This window comes from Musca vetustissima, unplaced genomic scaffold (assembly GCF_032173495.1).
Source record: "Musca vetustissima isolate MV318-11 ecotype Yass unplaced genomic scaffold, APGP_CSIRO_Mvet_v1 utg16721, whole genome shotgun sequence".
In the NCBI taxonomy this organism is placed as follows: domain Eukaryota; kingdom Metazoa; phylum Arthropoda; class Insecta; order Diptera; family Muscidae; genus Musca; species Musca vetustissima.
This window is the reverse complement of record NW_026873324.1, coordinates 1-18842: the sequence shown is the minus strand read 5'-3', so window position 1 is coordinate 18842 and position 18842 is coordinate 1. Positions and strand designations below refer to the sequence as shown.

Here is an 18842-nt window from a genome sequence, read left to right as displayed (position 1 = left end):
GGCTTACCTCCATAAAGCACATCCAGTCAGCCAGTTTAGTTTTGTCACTAATTCGGAACGGAAAATACCAACCTCCTCCATACAAAACGTAACCTAACCAAATTCCGAGTGCTGAAACTCAAATTCGGGAAACTTTGTTTTTTTCTATTGTTCTGTGCTGCCAAGTGAAAATAAAAACCATTCAATATGACCAGCTCCAGTATTATGGTAAATAATTTTGTGTTGTGAAATGTGAATTAAAATGGGACTGAAAATTCTTAGAAAATATCTTCGGAATTGAATTTAAGTGATAATTGATTACTTCTAAGACAAAAAAGGCCTACAAGAGACGTGGATTCTTTAATAAAGATTTTTTCAAGGCCTATCCAAGGCGTGGATTTTTTAAAGAATATTTTTTCAAGGCCTATCCAAGGCGTGGATTTTTTAAAGAATATTTTTTTCAAGGTCAACAAGAGGCATGGTTTTTCTATAGAAAAAATTTCCTCAGGTTCCTGACGATTTTTTTCTATAGAAAAAAGTGCTCAGGTTCCTGACAATTTTTTATTCTTTAAAAAATGTCCTTAGGTTCCTGACGATTTTTATTCTATAGAAAAAATGTCTTCAGGTTACTGACGAGTTTTTTCCACAGAAAAAATGTCCTCAAGTTCCTACCGATTTTTTTCTATAGAAAAAAATTTCCTCAGGTTCCTGACGATTTTTTTCTATAGAAAAAAAGTTCTCAGGTTCTTGGCGATTTTTATTCTATAGAAAAACTGTCTTCAGGTTACTGACGAGTTTTTTCTACAGAAAAAAATTTCCTCAGTTTCCCAACAATTTTAGAAAAAAATTTCCTCAGGTTCCTGACGATTTTTTTTCTATAGAAAAAATGTCCTCAGGTTCCTGACGATTTTTTTTTTCTATAGAAAAAAGTGCCCTCAGGTTCCTGACGATTTTTTTTCTGTAGAAAAAAATGTCCTCAGGTTCCTGACAATTTTTTTTCTGTAGAAAAAAAAATGTCCTCAGGTTCCTGACGATTTTTTTCTGAAAAAAAAATGTCCTCAGGTTCCTGACGACTTTTTTCTACAGAAAAGAATGCCCTCAGGTTCTTGACGATTTTTTTTCTATAGAAAAAAATGTTCTCAGGTTCCTGACGATTTTTTTTCTATAGAAAAAAATTTCCTCTGGTTCCAGACGATCTTTTTTCTATAGAAAAAAATTTCCTCATGTTCCTGACAATCTTTTTTCTATAGAAAATATGTCCTCAGGTTCTTGACGATTTTTTTTCTATAGAAAAAAATGTTCTCTGGTTCCTGACGATTTTGTTTTTTATATAAAAAAATGTCTCTAATTCCAGACGATATTTTTTCTATAGAAGAAAATGTTTTTTATAGAAAAAAATGTCCTCAGGTTCCTGATGATTTTTTTTCTATAGAAAAAAATTCGTCAGGTCTCCTGACGACTACTTTTTTCCATAGAAAAAAATTCGTCAGGTCCCCTGAGGACTACTATTTCTTATAGAAAAAATTCGTCACGTTCTGTGAGGACTACAAAAAAATTGGTCAGGTCCCCTCAGTTTCCTGACGATTTTTCCTATAGAAAAAATATTTTCAGGTTCCCGACGATTTTTTCCATAGAAAAAAATATCATCAGGTTCCTGGCGTTTTTTTTTTGTATAGAAAAAATGTCCTCAGGTTCCTTGCAAATTTTTTGTATGTAAAAATATCCTCGGGTTCCTTACAAACTTATTCTTTAAAAATAAAAAAAAATGTTCTTAGGTTTCAGACAAATTTTTGTTTCGAGATTAAAACCAGTGAGTAAAGCAGTATGGTCGGACGGGGCCGACCATACGATACCCTACACAACTACCATGGAACTCTAACTTCCTGCCGATTTTTATTCCGAGCCGGAGCAATATTTCGTGATAGTTGTAACCTCTATATATTTAAGTGTAACTACCACCTCCGAGTACATAGGACAATATAATTGGTATCAATTTTAAGGCCAACCACTCCTCTAGGATATACCATCAAATTCTCGGGTCTATGTCCTTCAGGAGTAAATATATACGCCATAGAATATAAATTTTGTCATTTTTCACACAAAAATCAGGGTCCATATTGAAAGATCTTCATCAAAACAAACATGCTTATTCTTTGGCCCGATCCCCTTCTCCATGTAAAATTTCGCGATGTTGCGGCCTCTGGAGTGATCAGAAAATCAGGCAAAAATAAAGTTTTTGATTACTTTCATCCCCTAAATATTAATCGATCTTTACCCAATAGAGGTCTTCATTGGCCAGAACCCATCCTACATGCAAAATTTCTTGAAGATTGGTCAATAACTGTGGCCTGTATCGTGTTTACCAATTATAATGGACAGACGGACGGACGGACACACATGTCTAAATCGACTCAGCTAGTCGAAATATGACGATCGATATACTTAAAGATGGGTCTAGGATAAATATTTCGAGACGTTACAAACTCTTGGGGCTGCACACAGCTATAATGCCTTGACAACATAATTGTGTAGTTGTGTATCCTCAGGTCCTGGCGATTTTTTTTTTCAAATGGATCCTAATGATTTTTTATTAAGAAAAAAAATGAGCCATTTTTTCTATAAAAAATGACTCAGGTTGATGGCGAGGTTTAGTGAACTTAAAAAAAACATTTCGCCGGTGTTGTGTTGAAAAAATCATAGTCACACAAAATTATTACCGCTGTTGAACCAAACGCATTAACCCCTCAGTTAATTGTTGCGTATGAGTAACATTGTTTACAACCACACACATTATTACTCATACGTCTAAATTACCAAACAATGAACTTTGGTTTGGCGAACCACGAACACAATGAACATGATTTTCAAACCTCTAAAAAAAATAAAATTGATTATCTTCAAAATGTAAATAAAAAACGTGCATTTTGTTCGCATTTGTTTAGCATCTAATCAGCATGTGAGCTAAAACATATGCTGACATAGAAGCATGACACACACACACACACACACACACACAAACTCATCTATTCACATTGTACTTAACATATTTTCTTATTATTATTTTTTTCTTTTCTTTTCCTATGACACTGTTTATAGTTGTTTATACATTTTTTTTTGATTTCCTAAAATTTTTGCGGGTTAGCATCGTCTCAATATTCTATTGAAATAAACAATAAATATTTTAAATGACATTTTTAGCTATGACACTCCGAAACCTTCTCTACGTGTACCTTAATCTCTATATTCAGATGTATGTGTGTGTGTGTTTTAATGTTTATAATATGAAAATTTATTGCTGTTTGCATGCAGCAGCCAAAACACCCCTGAAATAAACTAAATTTCGGAATACTTGAAAAAATACACTTCAGGGTCAGAATAATTAGGCGTTGCTCTGTTTAGAAATTATCTCGGAGACTGACAGCAGCAGAAGAAGAAGAGAAGCTAGTGCAACAGGTTTTTCGTTGACGATATATGTATGTATATATTGTTGAAAATAATTGATGATGATATATGACTTATGATATATGTATAAATATAATTTTGTTTTTGAAAAATAAAATATTTGAATTTTTTATTATATTTTAAGGAAAATCTGAAAAATTTCAAAATTTTGAAAATGATAAAGATTTATTTTTATATTTTTTGTGTAGAAAAAATGAGGTATTTTTTTCTATAGCACAAAAAAATGCTTCCGAATTTAAGGTATTTTATCTATAGGAAAATTTCGTCAGGAACCCGGGGATAATTTTTTATCTACAGAAAAAATATTTATTAACCATAGGATATATTTTTCTATGGAAAAACTTCCTCAGGAACCTGAGGATATTTTTTATTAAATAGAAATTCATTTGTATTCTCTTACCCTTTGGCAAACTGCATTGTGTTCGGGCCTACCATATAAAATCGAAAAAGGCACATTTTCTTCTATGCAACATGAAGCACATGGCAAAAGTCTCATTTCTCTTGCCACAGCAGCGGAATGTGATCTAAAATAGTAGTCAAGAGAAAATTTGATGCCTGCCTATTTTATGGTACTTTTCTCTATTTTTTAATTAAATTCAATATTTTTTCTCAAAATTAAAAAAAGAAAAAAACTCGTGTTGGCAACATAAGTAGCAAACATTGGATTATAGTGTTTAACAAAATGAGCAATTTATTATTACAAAATTATATCATATTTACATTGAAGTGTTTCCCCCGGCGCGGAATTTCTATTTCAATTTTTTGTCATTTGCTGCTGATGGTGGTGATGACGTGATCATAAAGATAAAAAATAAAACTAATAACAGAAAAAAATTGAACTCCCACATCCGAGTACATACGCCAATATAATTGGTATCAATTTAAAGGCCAACAACTCCTCTTGAATATACTATCAACTTCTCGGGTCTATATCCTTCGAGAGTAAATATATACGCTATAGAATACAAATATAGTCAATTTTCACACAAAACTATGGGTCCATCTGACCCGCTAAATATTGACCGATCTTTATCAAAACAGGCATGCTTATTCTTTGGCCCTATACCCTTCTCCATGCAAAAATTCGCGATGTTTAGGCCATAATTGCGGCATCTGGAACGATCGGAAAATCAGACGATTTTTTCCAAAAACAATAGGGATCTTCATTGGGTAGAGCCCATCCCACATGCAAAATTTCGTGAAGATTGGTCCATAACTGTGGCCTGTATCGTGTTTACAAATTATAATGGACAGACGGACGGAAGGACACACATCTCTAGATCGATTCAGCTGGTCGAGATATGACGATCGGTATACTTAATGTTGGGTCTAGGACCAATATTTCGCGGCGTTACAAACTCTTGGAGCTGCACAATGATATAATACCATGACAACATAGTTGTGTAGGGTATAAATATTTATGAATGCCGAATTATAAAAAATTATCCAAATGTGCCAAATTTTATCCAATTCGAATCAAAAATGAGACCTGTACTTTGTTTACAATTTAATATAGACAGACAGACGGACTGACAAAAAATGGGATTCTATGCATCTTCTCAAAAGGAAATGTGTGTCTATATCGTTTCCTTTGTGGTGAAGGGTATACAATTTCTTAAAAAAATCATTGGACTTTGGAAGCAACATTAAAAAATGAGCGACTGTAAACAAATATTTTTGACATAAGATCTAAGACTGGTTCTTTCTTCCACGTTATCCTTTCTTCTTCTGGATGGTTCTTCTATCCAAAAGTCATTAAAAATATATATTTTTTTAAATATCCACCCTCGGAGGACTAGAAAAAATATATTTTGTTCTAAAAATCCAGGCCTAAGAGTCCTTCACGCCAAGCCTTATGATCTTCGGAAAATATTTATTAAAAATCCACGCTTAAGGGTTTTTTAAGGGTTTTTATTGGAGTATAAGACATCCTCTGGTCATACGACCTTCTATAGATCTGAACATTAAGGACAGAGGACCTTCTATAAATCTGTGCTTCCATAGACAGTGGACTGCTTCTGCACAAAAAAACTCCCAATAGGTTGTCGGTTGTCTAAGACCATCACTGGGTTTTCCACAGTCCGAAGACCTGCTTTAGGTCTTCTATAGACAGTTCCTCCAAAATAAAGGTTCTGTAATATACATTTAGTACGTTTCGTACACATAAGAACGATTTTGTACAGCTATCTCAATTCAGTACTCCAATAGTAATTCTAATTCTTATTTTTAAGTATTGGCTCAACTAAATGCAATTACACATAAGCACGAATTTCAAAAATGGAACATCTACATCTTTCTAACTTTCCATCAGTGAACCACATTCCAAATTTCAGAACTCTAACACATCCCGTTTGTCAAACCTTGATCCGGAGTCAATGACCTTAAACCGGACCTTTAATCCGGATTAAGCCTTAATCCGGGGTCCATGACCCTTAATCCGGGGTTAATGACCTTTAATCCGGGGTCAATGTCCCTTAATCCGTATTAAGACTTAATCCGGGGGTCAGTGACCTTTAATCCGGGGTCAATGATCTTTAATCCGAGGTCAATGGCCCTTAATCCGGGGTCAATGACCCGTAATCCGGATTAAGCCCTAGTCCGGGGTCAATGACCCTAAATCCAGATTAAGCCTTAATCCGGGGGTCAATGACCTATAATCCGGGGGTCAATGACCTATAATCCGGGGTCAATGACCTTTAATCTGGGGTCAATGACCTTTAAGCCGGGGTCAATGACCTTTAATCCGGGGTCAATGACCCTTAATCCGGGGTCAATGACCCTTAATCCGGGGTCAATGACCCTTAATCCGGGGTCAATGACCTTAATCCGAGGTCAATGACCTTAATCCGAGGTCAATGACCCTTAACCCGGATTAAGCTTTAATCTGGATTAAGCCTTAATCCGGGGTCAATGACCTTTAATCCGAGGTCAATGACCCTTAATCCGGATTAAGCCTTAATCCGGGGGTCAATGACCTTTAATCCGAGGTCAATTACCCTTAATCCCGGGTCAATGACCCTTAATCCGGATTAAGCCTTAATCCCGGTCAATGACCTTGATACGGGGTCAATGACCCTTAATCCGGATTAAGCCTTAATCCGGGTCAATGACTCTTAATCCGGATTAAGCCTTAATCCGAGATCAATGACCCTTAATCCGGATTAAGTCTTAATCCGGGGTCAATGACCCTTAATCCGGATTAAGCCTTAATCCGGGGTCAATGACCTTAATCCGGGGTCAATGACCTTAATCCGGGGTCAATGACCTTTAATCCTTAATCCTTTAATCCTTAATTAATTAAGCCGGATTAGGGGATTAAGGTTTAATCCGGATTAAGGGATTAAGGCTTAATCCGGATTAATGGATTAATGTTTAATCCCCGGGTTAAGACTTAATCCCTTAATCCGGATTAAAGGTCATTGACCCCGGATTAAGGGTCATTGACCCCGGATTAAGGATTAAAGGTCATTGACCCCGGATTAAGGCTTAATCAGGATTAAACGTCATTGACCCAGGATTAAGGCTTTATCCGGATTAAGAGTCATTGGCCCCGGATTAAGGCTTAATCCGGATTGAGGGTCATTGACCCCGTATTAAGGGTTAATCCGGATTAAAGGTCTTTGACCCCGCATTAAGTTTAGACAAACGGGAAGAGCTAGAATTCTGAAATTTGGAATGTGGCTCACTGATGGAAAGTTAGAGAGATGTAGATGTTCCATTTTAGAAATTCGTACTTATGTGTATGAAGAGTACTAAATGGTACTAAATTTGGTACAATTTGGATTTGGGTAAATGGCTAAGTCTGAAATCCTTAAATTTGGAATTTAAATTACTGTTGAAGTTTAGGATTGAGCTATGGAGACAGCTTTGGAAATTCGAACTTTGTGTACGAATAGCACTAAATTCGGAACAATTTGAATTTGGGTAAGGGAAAGAGCTGAAAACCGAAAATTGGGTATTAACTGGATTGAAAGTTAGTGAAAATAGAAATACGATTGGTATATGGAGGTAGTCTTGAAAATGTAGAAGTCTTTTGTGTTCGAAAAGTGTTGAATGGAACTAAATGTGGAACCTGTAGGTATTTGCTGGAATATATATTTGTAATTCTGATCAATTTTGAATCTGTATAATAGAAAAAGGAACTAGGTTTCAGAAATTAGTGCTTATGAGTATGAGGGTACTAAATGGAATAGAAGTGGAATTCGGAATTGCTGTACAACAATTTATACATTATTCAGGATTTCCATATAAAATACAAGAATTTCAAACTCTACCACTTTCAGTCGCTCAATATCCATGTTCCATTGTAATATAGTATTTAGTACAACTTTTAGTACTAATTAAAACTATACATATTTATCCATAGCATTCTATTTGTAATAGATGAAGTTACGTACTAAGTTTCAGGTTCCTCTTTCTACCGGTTCCATTTTATTTGTTTTTCAGTGCTCTTTTTTAAATTCCTTCTTTTATCTCCCAAACAGTGGACTCGATATGCAATGATGTTGCAAAAATATGCCTGCTGCATCATGCTCTGTCAATGTTGCATGAGATGAGACAAATGTTTTGAGGTGTGTGTGTTTTTTTGTCGGTTCATATATTCGATGTATTTATTGTTGTTGTTGCTGATGGTGGTGGTGCTTCTGCTGCTGCATAGAGGCTCTGGCTAATGTTGATGTGTGGTTTTTCGCCAAGAAAAAAAAATCGACAGCAAAAAATATTTTTATAGTTTTTGGTGTTTATTTGTAGTTCTTTACACCTTTTTTGTACTGAGTATAGATGTTGGCGGTTGTTTTTCTAGCCACTCAAACGACACATCTTTTCATATTCATTCAAATTTTGTTGTTGAGTTTTGTTGTTGTTTTTTTTGGTGCGATTTGTTTGTGTAATAGAAGAGCATTATTTGGCGTAAATTTTTGTTTTTATGGTGGATGATGGTGGTATGCTGAAGATGATGCGGATGATGATGTTTTTGAGAGGAGACAGCTAGGGGGGTTTTTTCTTTCGCTGCAGCCGAGGAAAAAAGTTCTAAGCCTTTAGATTTTGTAATTGATTTAGTTCTTCTAAATCATTTCTCAGCGTAACAACAGACCTGTGCACCCACCAGCGCACCACTCAACGCCACAATCTTGGGCTTAGCAGGCGATAACGGCACCACCTTAACCAACACAGTTAATCGGACGTACGAAAGGCATACGCTGTCGAGACGTGGTTTTTATTGAATCCGCATAATCGCGTTAAAGTCGTTTATAGGCGATTTTTTTTAACTTTAAAACTTCTTTAAAGTAACAACAACTACAGCAACAAGAACAAACATGGCGGTTAGTGTTAATTTTATGTAGAGCAAAAAAATGATGTCCTTTGAAAAAAATTCCTTTAAAAAATTAAAAAAAATCTTCATTAATATGTGTGTGTGTGCGTGTTTGAAATTCTTCATATTTGTGTGTACCATAATATTTTCAACATCGTCATCGTCATCATCCTCAGCCACTGTCATAATCCCAGCCATTATTTTTTTGCTGATGACGATGTTGTAATTCTATGGCCAAAATAAATCATCAAAAATTCCAATTTCAAGTGAAATTTATGATCCCATTAACCCAAACACAAACTATTTTTATTGATCTGCATAGACGGCGGTGTGAGACTGCGGACCTACGAACTGCATCCATATCGAGCAATAAATTATATTGCATTTTTTTTGGTATCCTACAATGTGTTATGATGGACTTGATTGCAAGAAGAGTGGAATAGGTTCAAAAATTTTTAATGAAATTCACAAGTTTTTTTAAGAAAAAATTTCACTCAAAATTAAGGAATCTTCAATTCGAAATATGTTTTTTAAAATCCTAGGCAAAAATGTCATCAAAAAGTTTGTTTAAGTGAAATTAACAAAAAAAGGTTAATCAATTTATACAGGAATGTTAATATATTCTGGGAAAAAAAAATAATGGCTCCCAAGATAATAACTAATTTTTCACACGCAAAACTTGTGAAAACTTCTATACAAATCGTAACTGCTGCCATACAGAGCATTTCTACTGTTAATATGCCTATGTTGTACACAAAACCCTTCGATCTTGCAAATCTCCTTAAATGGCGCCCAACGTTATAATGAAACTAAATATTGAAGGAAACACAATTTATAACAAGATTCAATTATTATTTTTCTTAATATTAACCCACACGAATTGCAGTCATCAGAACCTAGAAAATCTTTAAACTTTTAGAATACGTTCCATTTTCTTATGGAAGACATTCTATTGGGCTTAAAGTGTCCCTAAATGTAGACTCAAGCTTTTAAGGATTATTGGTGAAATAATTACTTTTCATTTTTTTTATTCAGTTACTTTTGTAAAATGGCGCCCAACGTTGAAGATGAGAGTAGAGCATGAATCTCCATCAAGAATTTCTGCTGCACACCTCAGTAAGTTTTAGATTTGGAATAAAGGATTTATATTGACTGTCAATGTGTAAATCGCAGGCCATGTCCCCTTTTTCTATAGTCAGAATATATTTAATAGTTCTTCTAAGTCATTCATTGGTGGATGGTCTTAAGTGAAAAGACTATTTCCCCTAAGAATATATATTTAGAATAAGACCATCAATATATATTGTTAAGGAGTTAAGGCTATTCCATTACTAACTACGAAATTGCTAGACACTTTTTTTTTTTTGCAAAATGGCGCCCAATATGGCAACATATATATTTTTACCAAATATGAATTGAATATGATATGAATTGAAGATGAGCCCAAAGCAACACTTTATGAAACATTTTCCGTTGGAAAAGCAGATCCAATAAGAATTTGAGGTACATATCCCGGTAAATTTCAGATAGGTAATGAAAACCTTATTTTTTGGTGGCCAATTTGTTTTCCAAAGGCCAAGCCCCATTTAAGATTTTATGTGTAATGCAAATTTTCTTCTATATTTAGCATAATACTTTCTTGGGACAAGAATTGCACCAAAAAATTGGAGGTAATATACCTTTTGCATCTGTTTTACAAAATGGCGCCCAACGTAAATTAAAGTGAATCTCTGATATGGAATGATGGCTTTTTATTGATCGCCAATGTATTATTACAGGTCATGTCCCCTTCAATGCATTCTATGGACCGATTTTTTTTTACGAAAAAAAAACATTGCATTAGAAGCGTGGAACCACGTCTGAACCACGATGTTACAAAATGGCGACCAACGTAAAAGAATATTAAATTCCATTAAAGGTCTAACTAAATGAGTAGAGTGGACTTTTGAAGGACGTGTATTAAAAGGCAAGGGCCAGAAGCTTGGGATTTTTAGAATGTTTTTTAAAGAACAAACTTAGCTAGAAGTGAGCAATTTTTTGAGGACATATTTTTTTTTTTTTTTTTGAACATAAAAGTGGTGCCCAATTGTTAAAAATGGCGCCCAACGTTAGAAATTTTCCTTTCATAGACATTGTGATGAAATTTCTTGGGATATCAGACCCATATAAAGGGTCAACTCAACAACAATGTTATTAAAGGATACCATTTAGCCGAAAGCTTAGGTTTTTTAACCAAAATGTAAAATGGCGCCCAAAGTAAAAAATATTTAATTCCAACTAAACCTGTACAGTGACCGTTTAAAGGGTGTGTTTTAAAAGGCAAGAAGCAGAAGTTTGGGATTTGTGAGAATGTTTTTAAAGCCCCAACTTAGCCAGAAGTGAGCATATTTTTGAGGATGTTTTTTTTTTGAATTTGAAAATGGCGCCCAACGTCAAAAATGTTTCCATTCAAACAAATTCAATTGATACAAAGGATTTTTTTTGAGAATATTTTTTTAAGAGCCAAATGAGCAAGTTTTTTTTTAACAAAACCAAAAGTTTGTGGTTCTTGTAAGCATGTTTTAAAAGGCAAGGGCCAGAATTGAGGTTTGTAAAAGGTCATTTGAATCAGAAGCGTGTACATTTTACGAATTGTTTTAATGGCACAGTTTATACAGAAGCCTACCATTTTTGAGGATTTTTTAAGGGCCAATCTAACCAAAATGCTATATGGCGCCCAAATGCCCAGCGTTAAAATATTTTATTCAAACTGGGTCAAATGATACAGAAACAAAATTTTTGGGATGTTTGTAAAGGGTCATTTGAACAAGAAGCGTACAATTTTTAAGTATTTTTATTTGTTTTGTTAAGGGCCAACCTATCCAATATGCTAAATGGCGACCAAGATTAAAAATATGTTACTGAAACTGGGTCAAATGATACAAAAACAAAGTTTTTCGGGATGTTTGTAAAGGGTCATTTGAACAAGATGCGTAAAATTTGTAAGCAATTTTTGGCCCAACGTTAAAAATATGTTATTCAAACTGATCCAGAAGCGAAGATTTTTTGGGGATGTTTGTATTGTTCAGGTGAACAAGAAACGTACAATTTTGAACTAATATTTTAAAGGCAAGACCAAAAGCAAGGATTATTGACCAACTAAACCATAACCATGGACTTTTTAGGGATGCTTTTGAAAGTGTAACTCAGCCCGAAGGTAAATTTAACAAAAATGCAAAATGGCGCCCAACGTTAAAATAATCTATTCAAAAATCCATACCTCTTGTAGTTCTGAAAAAATATTCTTTTAAAAAATCCACGCCTTTTGTAGTTCTGAAAAAAATATTCTTTAAAAAATCCACGCCTTTTATAGTCCTGATACTCTTCAAACTATCCAAGGTTCTAAACCAAGCCCATCAACAATGTATTCTTAAAAAGTTTTAGAATATTGTATTGCCGATTTTTATAATATATTATCCTCTTTAAATATTATTTTGTTTTGTATGCTTGAAGATCTATTTTAGGATTATAGAAAATGGTTACATAATATTTGGTATAGAGCATTCATAGTTTGCTGCGGCACAGAGGGGTAAATATCTGAAATATTTTTTTAATTTCAATTCAAAGAATAGGCAGCCCTACATTTTAATTTCTTATTGTAGGTTTGTCAATCCCTTCAATGCCGACAACTACAGGGAGATATGTGAATTTGTGAAATCGTTGTGGCAACGACAACGTGAAACCTATCGTTACACCAAGGTGAACAAATATATTTTTGTTTGCTTGCATCTTAGTTGAAAGCTTATAAATATATGTAGTGCAAATTAATATTGGTCAGGGATGGAATTTTAAAATAATAAAAGATGGATATAGGAAAAACACTCCTAAGGAACTCATATAGGAAAATAATATGTTTAAGAATTTTCATATAAAAGACCCTCTAAGAGGACTTCTCGAATATAATTAATTTTGTATACAATAGCTATACAGGTCTTAAAAGGTTTACATTGGTTCATACTTTCCCAAAAAATCGAATCAATATCCTGATAAAGGAGTATTTATATAGATGTCATCAATATAAATACTCGATAAACATTTCCATTGCTAGGGTTTATCAAAAAAAAAAAAAAAAAAAAAAAAAAAAAACAATTTAAAGCCTGTTTTTATAAAAAAATATCCACTAATTAGCCATTCTGCTAGCTGAGATCACATTCTCTGATATTTTCTTCTATTTCATTAATCCGCATAAATATTAATAGTTTGTCACCTTTTCTCTTATATTTTCAGGATGATTTGAACAAGGAACAAATTGTTCGTAAGTATTAACCAAATTTCATAACTAATTATGATGGAGATAAAAACTCTAACAAATTATGACAGAGATTAAAGTAAACGAAAAACAAAGTGGCGAACACAAAATAGATATCCGAATATACGATGGCTATGAAACTACTTGGCTTGGCTATGAAAAAACAGAGGCGTCGGATTCTTATTTATCAACAATTAGTTTTATTAGCTCCTGGGAATAAATCCAATAATAATTAAAAAATCCGGAAAAATATCCACGGCTTTTATAGTCCTGAAATAATATTCTTTAATTAATCCAAGCCTCTTATAGTCCTGAAAAAAATATTCTTTAAAAATCCCCAGCTCTTATAATCCTAAATCAAAAATATTCTTTAAAAAATCCCTTTCTTATAGTCCTGGAAAAAAATATTCTTTAAAAAATCCACGCCTCTTGTAGTCCTGAAAAAATATTCTTCAAAAAATACACGCCTTGGAATAAAGCCATAAAAGGCTACTGTCCCCTTTCCAGATTTTTTAAATCAAGGAACTATTTAAAGCTACGCTAGTGCTGGCTACTTTCCATTTCAGACAATTTTTTTCAAAAATAAAAAACCCAAAAAACTCTTTTAAACGATTTATAATCACTTGACAGTAAGCGATTAATGTGAAATTAAGAGATTGCTTTAAATAACGAACGAAAATGCAGGCAAACCTCAAAGAAATGGCCTCCGACAATTAAATGAATGGTGTTTACCAAAACGCTAAACAAAACCCACCAACACACAGCAGCTGTCCACCAATGGTGCACTAAAAAACACCCACGTAACTAGCCGCAGACGCTGCTGCTTACCGTGCTACAGTTGTGGCACATCAGCTCCGTTGATGAATAGACAAGCACAGCTGGATTAGTGGACAGATAGCCAACTACTACACACAAAAATCTTATTCAATCTGCAAAGATAACAAAAAGAGGGACGAAATGTTAAGCGGGATATAGGAGAGGGCAACTTAAAAATGCCAAAACCGAAATGTAGCCACTGAATAAAAAGAGAAGGTAAAATATGCCAAACGAGGAGTGGAATTTCAAGAAATTACGCATGGCATGGACTGCCATCACCCATACTAAAATGGTTAAGTGATGTTAAATCGTAATGGTTAGCTTTAAAGTGATGGATGGGACAGTGGGTAATCTACACTTGTCTGACCCCCCATATTTTTTTAAAAAAATCTACTCCTTTGTGAACCATTCGAAAAAATATTCTTTAAACATAAAAAATAAAAATATTCTTTACAAAATCCGCTCCTTTTATAGCCCTCGAAAAAATATTATTTACAAAATATTCCTTAATAAATCCACGCCTCTTACAGACCTCGAAAAAATATACTTAAAAAAATCCACACTTCTTATGGCCCTCGAAAAAATATACTTTAACAAATCCACGCCTCTTATAGCCCTCGAAAAAATATACTTAAAAAAATCCACACTTCTTATGGCCCTCGAAAAAATATACTTTAACAAATCCACGCCTCTAATAGCCCACGAAAAATATACTTTAACAAATCCACGCCTCTTATAGCCTTCGAAGAAATATACTTAAAAAATCCACGTCTCTTATAGCCCTCGAAAAAATACTTTAAAAAATCTATGCCTCTTATAGCCCTCGAAAAATGTTCTTTAAAAAATCTGCACCTCTTAAAGCCTTCGAAAAAAAATTCTTTAACAAAATCCACCCATTATATGGGACTTAAAAATAATAATAAAAAAATAATAAAGCGTACTGAATTAGGTCCAGAATGATGTGTGTTAAGTTTCCTGGAAATTGGTCCAAATTTAGGTATAGCCCCCATATACATTTTCGTCCGATTTAAGGTAAATGGTGTACCAAAGTCCCTATATATCTTCCGATTTGCACGAAATTAGGCATAGCGTAATGAATTAGGTCTAAAATGATGTATGTCAAGTTTCGTGAAAATCGGTTCAGATTTAGATATAGCACCCATATATAGCTTCGTCCGATTTAAGGTATATATTTTTCGATTTGCACGAAATTTGGCATAGCGTACATAAAAAGGGCTAGAATGATGTGTGTTAAGTTCCCTGGAAATCGTTCCAGATTTAGATATAGCTCCCATATATATTTTCGTCCGATTTAAGGTAAATGGAGTACCAAAGTCCCTATATATCTTTCGATTTGCACGAAATTTGGCATAGCGTGATGAATTAGGTCTAGAATGATGTGTGTTAAGTTTCGTGAAAATCGGGTCAGATTTAGATATAGCTCCCATATATATTTTCGTCCGATTTAACGTAAATGGTGTACTAAAGTCCCTATATATCTTTCGATTTGCACGATATTTGGCATAGCGTACTGAATTAGGTCTAGAATGATACGTGTTAAGTTTCCTGAAAATAGGTCCAGATTTAGATATAGCCCCCATATATATTTTCGTCCCCATATATATCTTTAAGGTAAATTGTGTACCAAAGTCCCTATATATCTTTCAAGTTGCACGAAATTTGGCATAGAGTACTGAATAAGGTATAGAATGATGTGTGTTAAGTTTACTGGAAATCGGTCCAGATTTAGATATAGCTCCCATATATATATATATTTTCGTCCGATTTAACGTAAATGGTGTACCAAAATCACTATATATCTTCCGATTTGCACGAAATTTGGCATAGCGTACAGAATAAGATCTAGAATGATGTGTGTTAAGATTCCTGGAAATCGGTCCAGATTTAGATATAGCTCCCATATATATTTTCGTCTGATTTAAGGTAAATGGTGCACCAAAATCCCTACATATCCTTCGATTTGCACGAAATTCGGCACAGCGTAATGAATTAGGTATAGAATGATGTGTGTTAAGTTTCGTGAAAATCGGTCCAGTTTTAGATATAGGTCCCATATCTATTTTCGTCCGATTTAGGTGTACCAAAGTCCCCATATATCTTCGATTTGCACGAAATTTGGCATAGCGTAATGAATTAGGTCTAAAATGATATATGTTAAGTTTCGTGAAAATCGAGTCAGATTTTGATATAGCTCCCATATATATTTTCTTCTGATTTAAGGTAAATGGTGTACCAAAGTCCCTATATATCATTCGATTTGCACGAAATTTGGCATAGCGTAGTGAATTAGGTCTAGAATGATGTGTGTTAAGTTTCCTGAAATCCCGTCCAAATTTAGATATAGCTCTCATATACATTTTAGTCCGATTTAATGTAATTGGTGTACCAAAGTTCCCATATATCTTTCGTACTGAACTTAGTATAACCTAGATGTCAGATATAAATGCTGCACCGAACTCCCCAGGTGGGTCCGATTGACACAAAATTTTGCACAACTTATTGTAGTTATGATGAGATAACGTGTAGCAAGTTTTCTTGAAATCGGTTCAGATTTAGATATAGTTCCTCTATATTGTTTCGTCAGATTTTAAGTAAAAGGTGCACCAAAGACCCAAAGTTATATAATTTATATAACCTAGCATGTGGAAAGTTTTATTGAAATCGGTTCAAATTTGTATAGAACTACCATACAGATTTCCTGCCGATTTTAAGTAAATAATGCTCCAAGAACTCAAAATGTGGCCGATATTCTGCGACAAGTTTCAATGAAATCGGCTTAGATTTCGTTATAGCTTTTATAAATATTTTCGTCCGATTAAATAGATTTACATAATTTTGGCCCATCTGGCCAAATGAAAAATTTAGTATCGGTTGCAGAATGACATGTTTATGGGCCCAATTTCATTTTAATGATCCTTCAAAAATGCCACATATGTTGAATATACCCAAAGTGGTGAAGGTTAACATATAGTCGGTACCTTCCGATTGTTACTACTTTCCTTACTGTTTTTTTTAATTAAATGTGCGCCTAAAAGTATGCTTTGAATTTGTTAAAAAGTTATGATTCTATTTATTTCATAAAAAATATTAATAATTTGTTGTTGTTTTTTTTTCTTCCAGTCCTTCGCAATGCCTTCAATGCCTTCGATCCCGAAAAGAATGGTTACATCAATACCCAGATGGTGGGTACCATTCTCAGTATGTTGGGTCATCAATTGGACGATGCTACCTTAGCTGAAATTATTGCCGAAGTCGATGAAGATGGTTCGGGACAAATTGAATTTGAAGAATTCACAACACTGGCCGCCCGTTTCCTTGTTGAAGAGGATGCCGAGGCGATGATGCAAGAACTGAAAGAGGCTTTCCGTTTATATGACAAGGAGGGTAATGGCTATATCACTACAGGGGTGTTGCGTGAAATTCTCCGTGAATTGGATGATAAGCTGACCAATGAAGATTTGGACATGATGATTGAGGAAATTGATTCTGATGGTTCCGGCACTGTTGATTTTGATGGTGAGTTAAGGGAAAGAAGGGGGAGAGAGGAAGAAATGGGGGATTAATGAATTTTTTTCTATTTTCTGTTTTACAGAATTCATGGAAGTCATGACTGGTGGTGATGACTAAATTCAAATTGCAAATTTTGAAATTTTAAAATCTTTTTGCAATTTCGCCATTAGAGGGAATACCGTTCGCATGTATACGTTTTTATTCAAATTTATATAGTTACTATAATTCTACATATATATACATACATAATAATATAAATATTTGTTTCTTTTGTAAATCCAACAACAATAAGAAGAAGAACAACAACAACAATACACACACTCAACATTTTATTTAATTATTAATAAATTTTAATTATTAAATAATAAAAACAATTTACTAAAACCAAAAACAACAACAAGAACTCATTACAAAAGCAACAACAACAAATCAGGACATTTAAATTTTGAAATCAATTAATTTGAAAAAAAAAACACACACAGAAACAAAAGTGATACCCTTCACTAAAGACCACCCACAGAACTCCTTTCACTTCGAATACAATGCCTTGAGATGGCAGGGTATGGATTAGGAAGTAAACCTCCAAAAAATCCACCTCCAAAAATTCAAAATGCAGACAAAGTCACAGAACAATAAACAGCCAAACATAACAGAATTGTCATAATTATTGTTATTATCTCTCATGTCCAACAACACACATTGACACATGTCAACTGTCAATATTTTGAATATAATTTTAAGACAATACATTATTCGATATTTGTATTCGATTACAATCGAGAGTCATTTGTTCTGCCTTATTTGAATAATTTTTGAATTTGTTTTCAATTTTTTTTTTTCAAATTAATTGACTTTGAATATGTGTTTTTTCATTTTTATTTATTTGAAATTTCCGTATTTAATATTTAATTGCTTGCATTGATTTTTATTTGAATTATGGTATAGTTTTCAAAACAAAAAAAAAAAAAAAAAAAGGTTTCAAGTGATCACCATAATAAGGAATAGAAGGTTTTTAATAAGAAAAAATAAAACAACAACAACAAAACATTCATTAACGTTATTGATACAAAACTGTAGTTAAATGTAAATTAAATAAAAAAAAAAAAAATACAGCAATTGGCCATGTTACCTTAGCCATGGTAGGAGACAATTGTTAATGTGAATAAAATAAAAGTCGTTGACAAACTAAGCCGGATGTAACAAAGTGGAAGACATAAATTATAATGGAGTTTCATTTTATTGAGGGAATGGGGGAAATCCAAATCTTGGGAAAAATATTCTTTAAAAAATCTACGCCTTCGAAAAAATATTTTTTAAAAAATCTACGTCTTCGAAAAAAAATATTTTTTAAAACATCTACGCCTTCGAAAAAATATTTTTTAAAAAATCTACGTCTTCGAAAAAAAAAATATTTTTTAAAACATCTAAAAAAATCTACGTATTTTTTAAAACATC

At 33.6% G+C, this 18842-nt stretch overlaps 1 protein-coding gene across 1 annotated transcript; it reads left to right on the top strand.

The window, feature by feature from the left end:
• Nucleotides 1-129: 129 nt before the first annotated feature.
• On the top strand, nt 130-17534 carry LOC133324250 (troponin C). The gene is made up of 4 exons (XM_061533101.1): nt 130-207; nt 13019-13046; nt 16998-17393; nt 17470-17534. The coding sequence occupies exons 1-4, from the start codon at nt 187-189 to the stop codon at nt 17502-17504; spliced, it is 480 nt and encodes a 159-aa protein (XP_061389085.1). The 5' UTR covers nt 130-186; the 3' UTR covers nt 17505-17534.
• Nucleotides 17535-18842: the final 1308 nt, after the last annotated feature.

What these genes read in the sequence shown, in the direction of transcription:
- LOC133324250 (XM_061533101.1), top strand. Translation starts at nt 187, where the DNA reads ATGACCAGCTCCAGTATTATG. An exon ending in GAACAAGGAACAAATTGTTC is followed by an intron (nt 13,047 to 16,997) that starts GTAAGTATTAAC and finishes TTTTTCTTCCAG; the next exon opens with TCCTTCGCAATGCCTTCAAT. An exon ending in CGGCACTGTTGATTTTGATG is followed by an intron (nt 17,394 to 17,469) that starts GTGAGTTAAGGG and finishes TCTGTTTTACAG; the next exon opens with AATTCATGGAAGTCATGACT.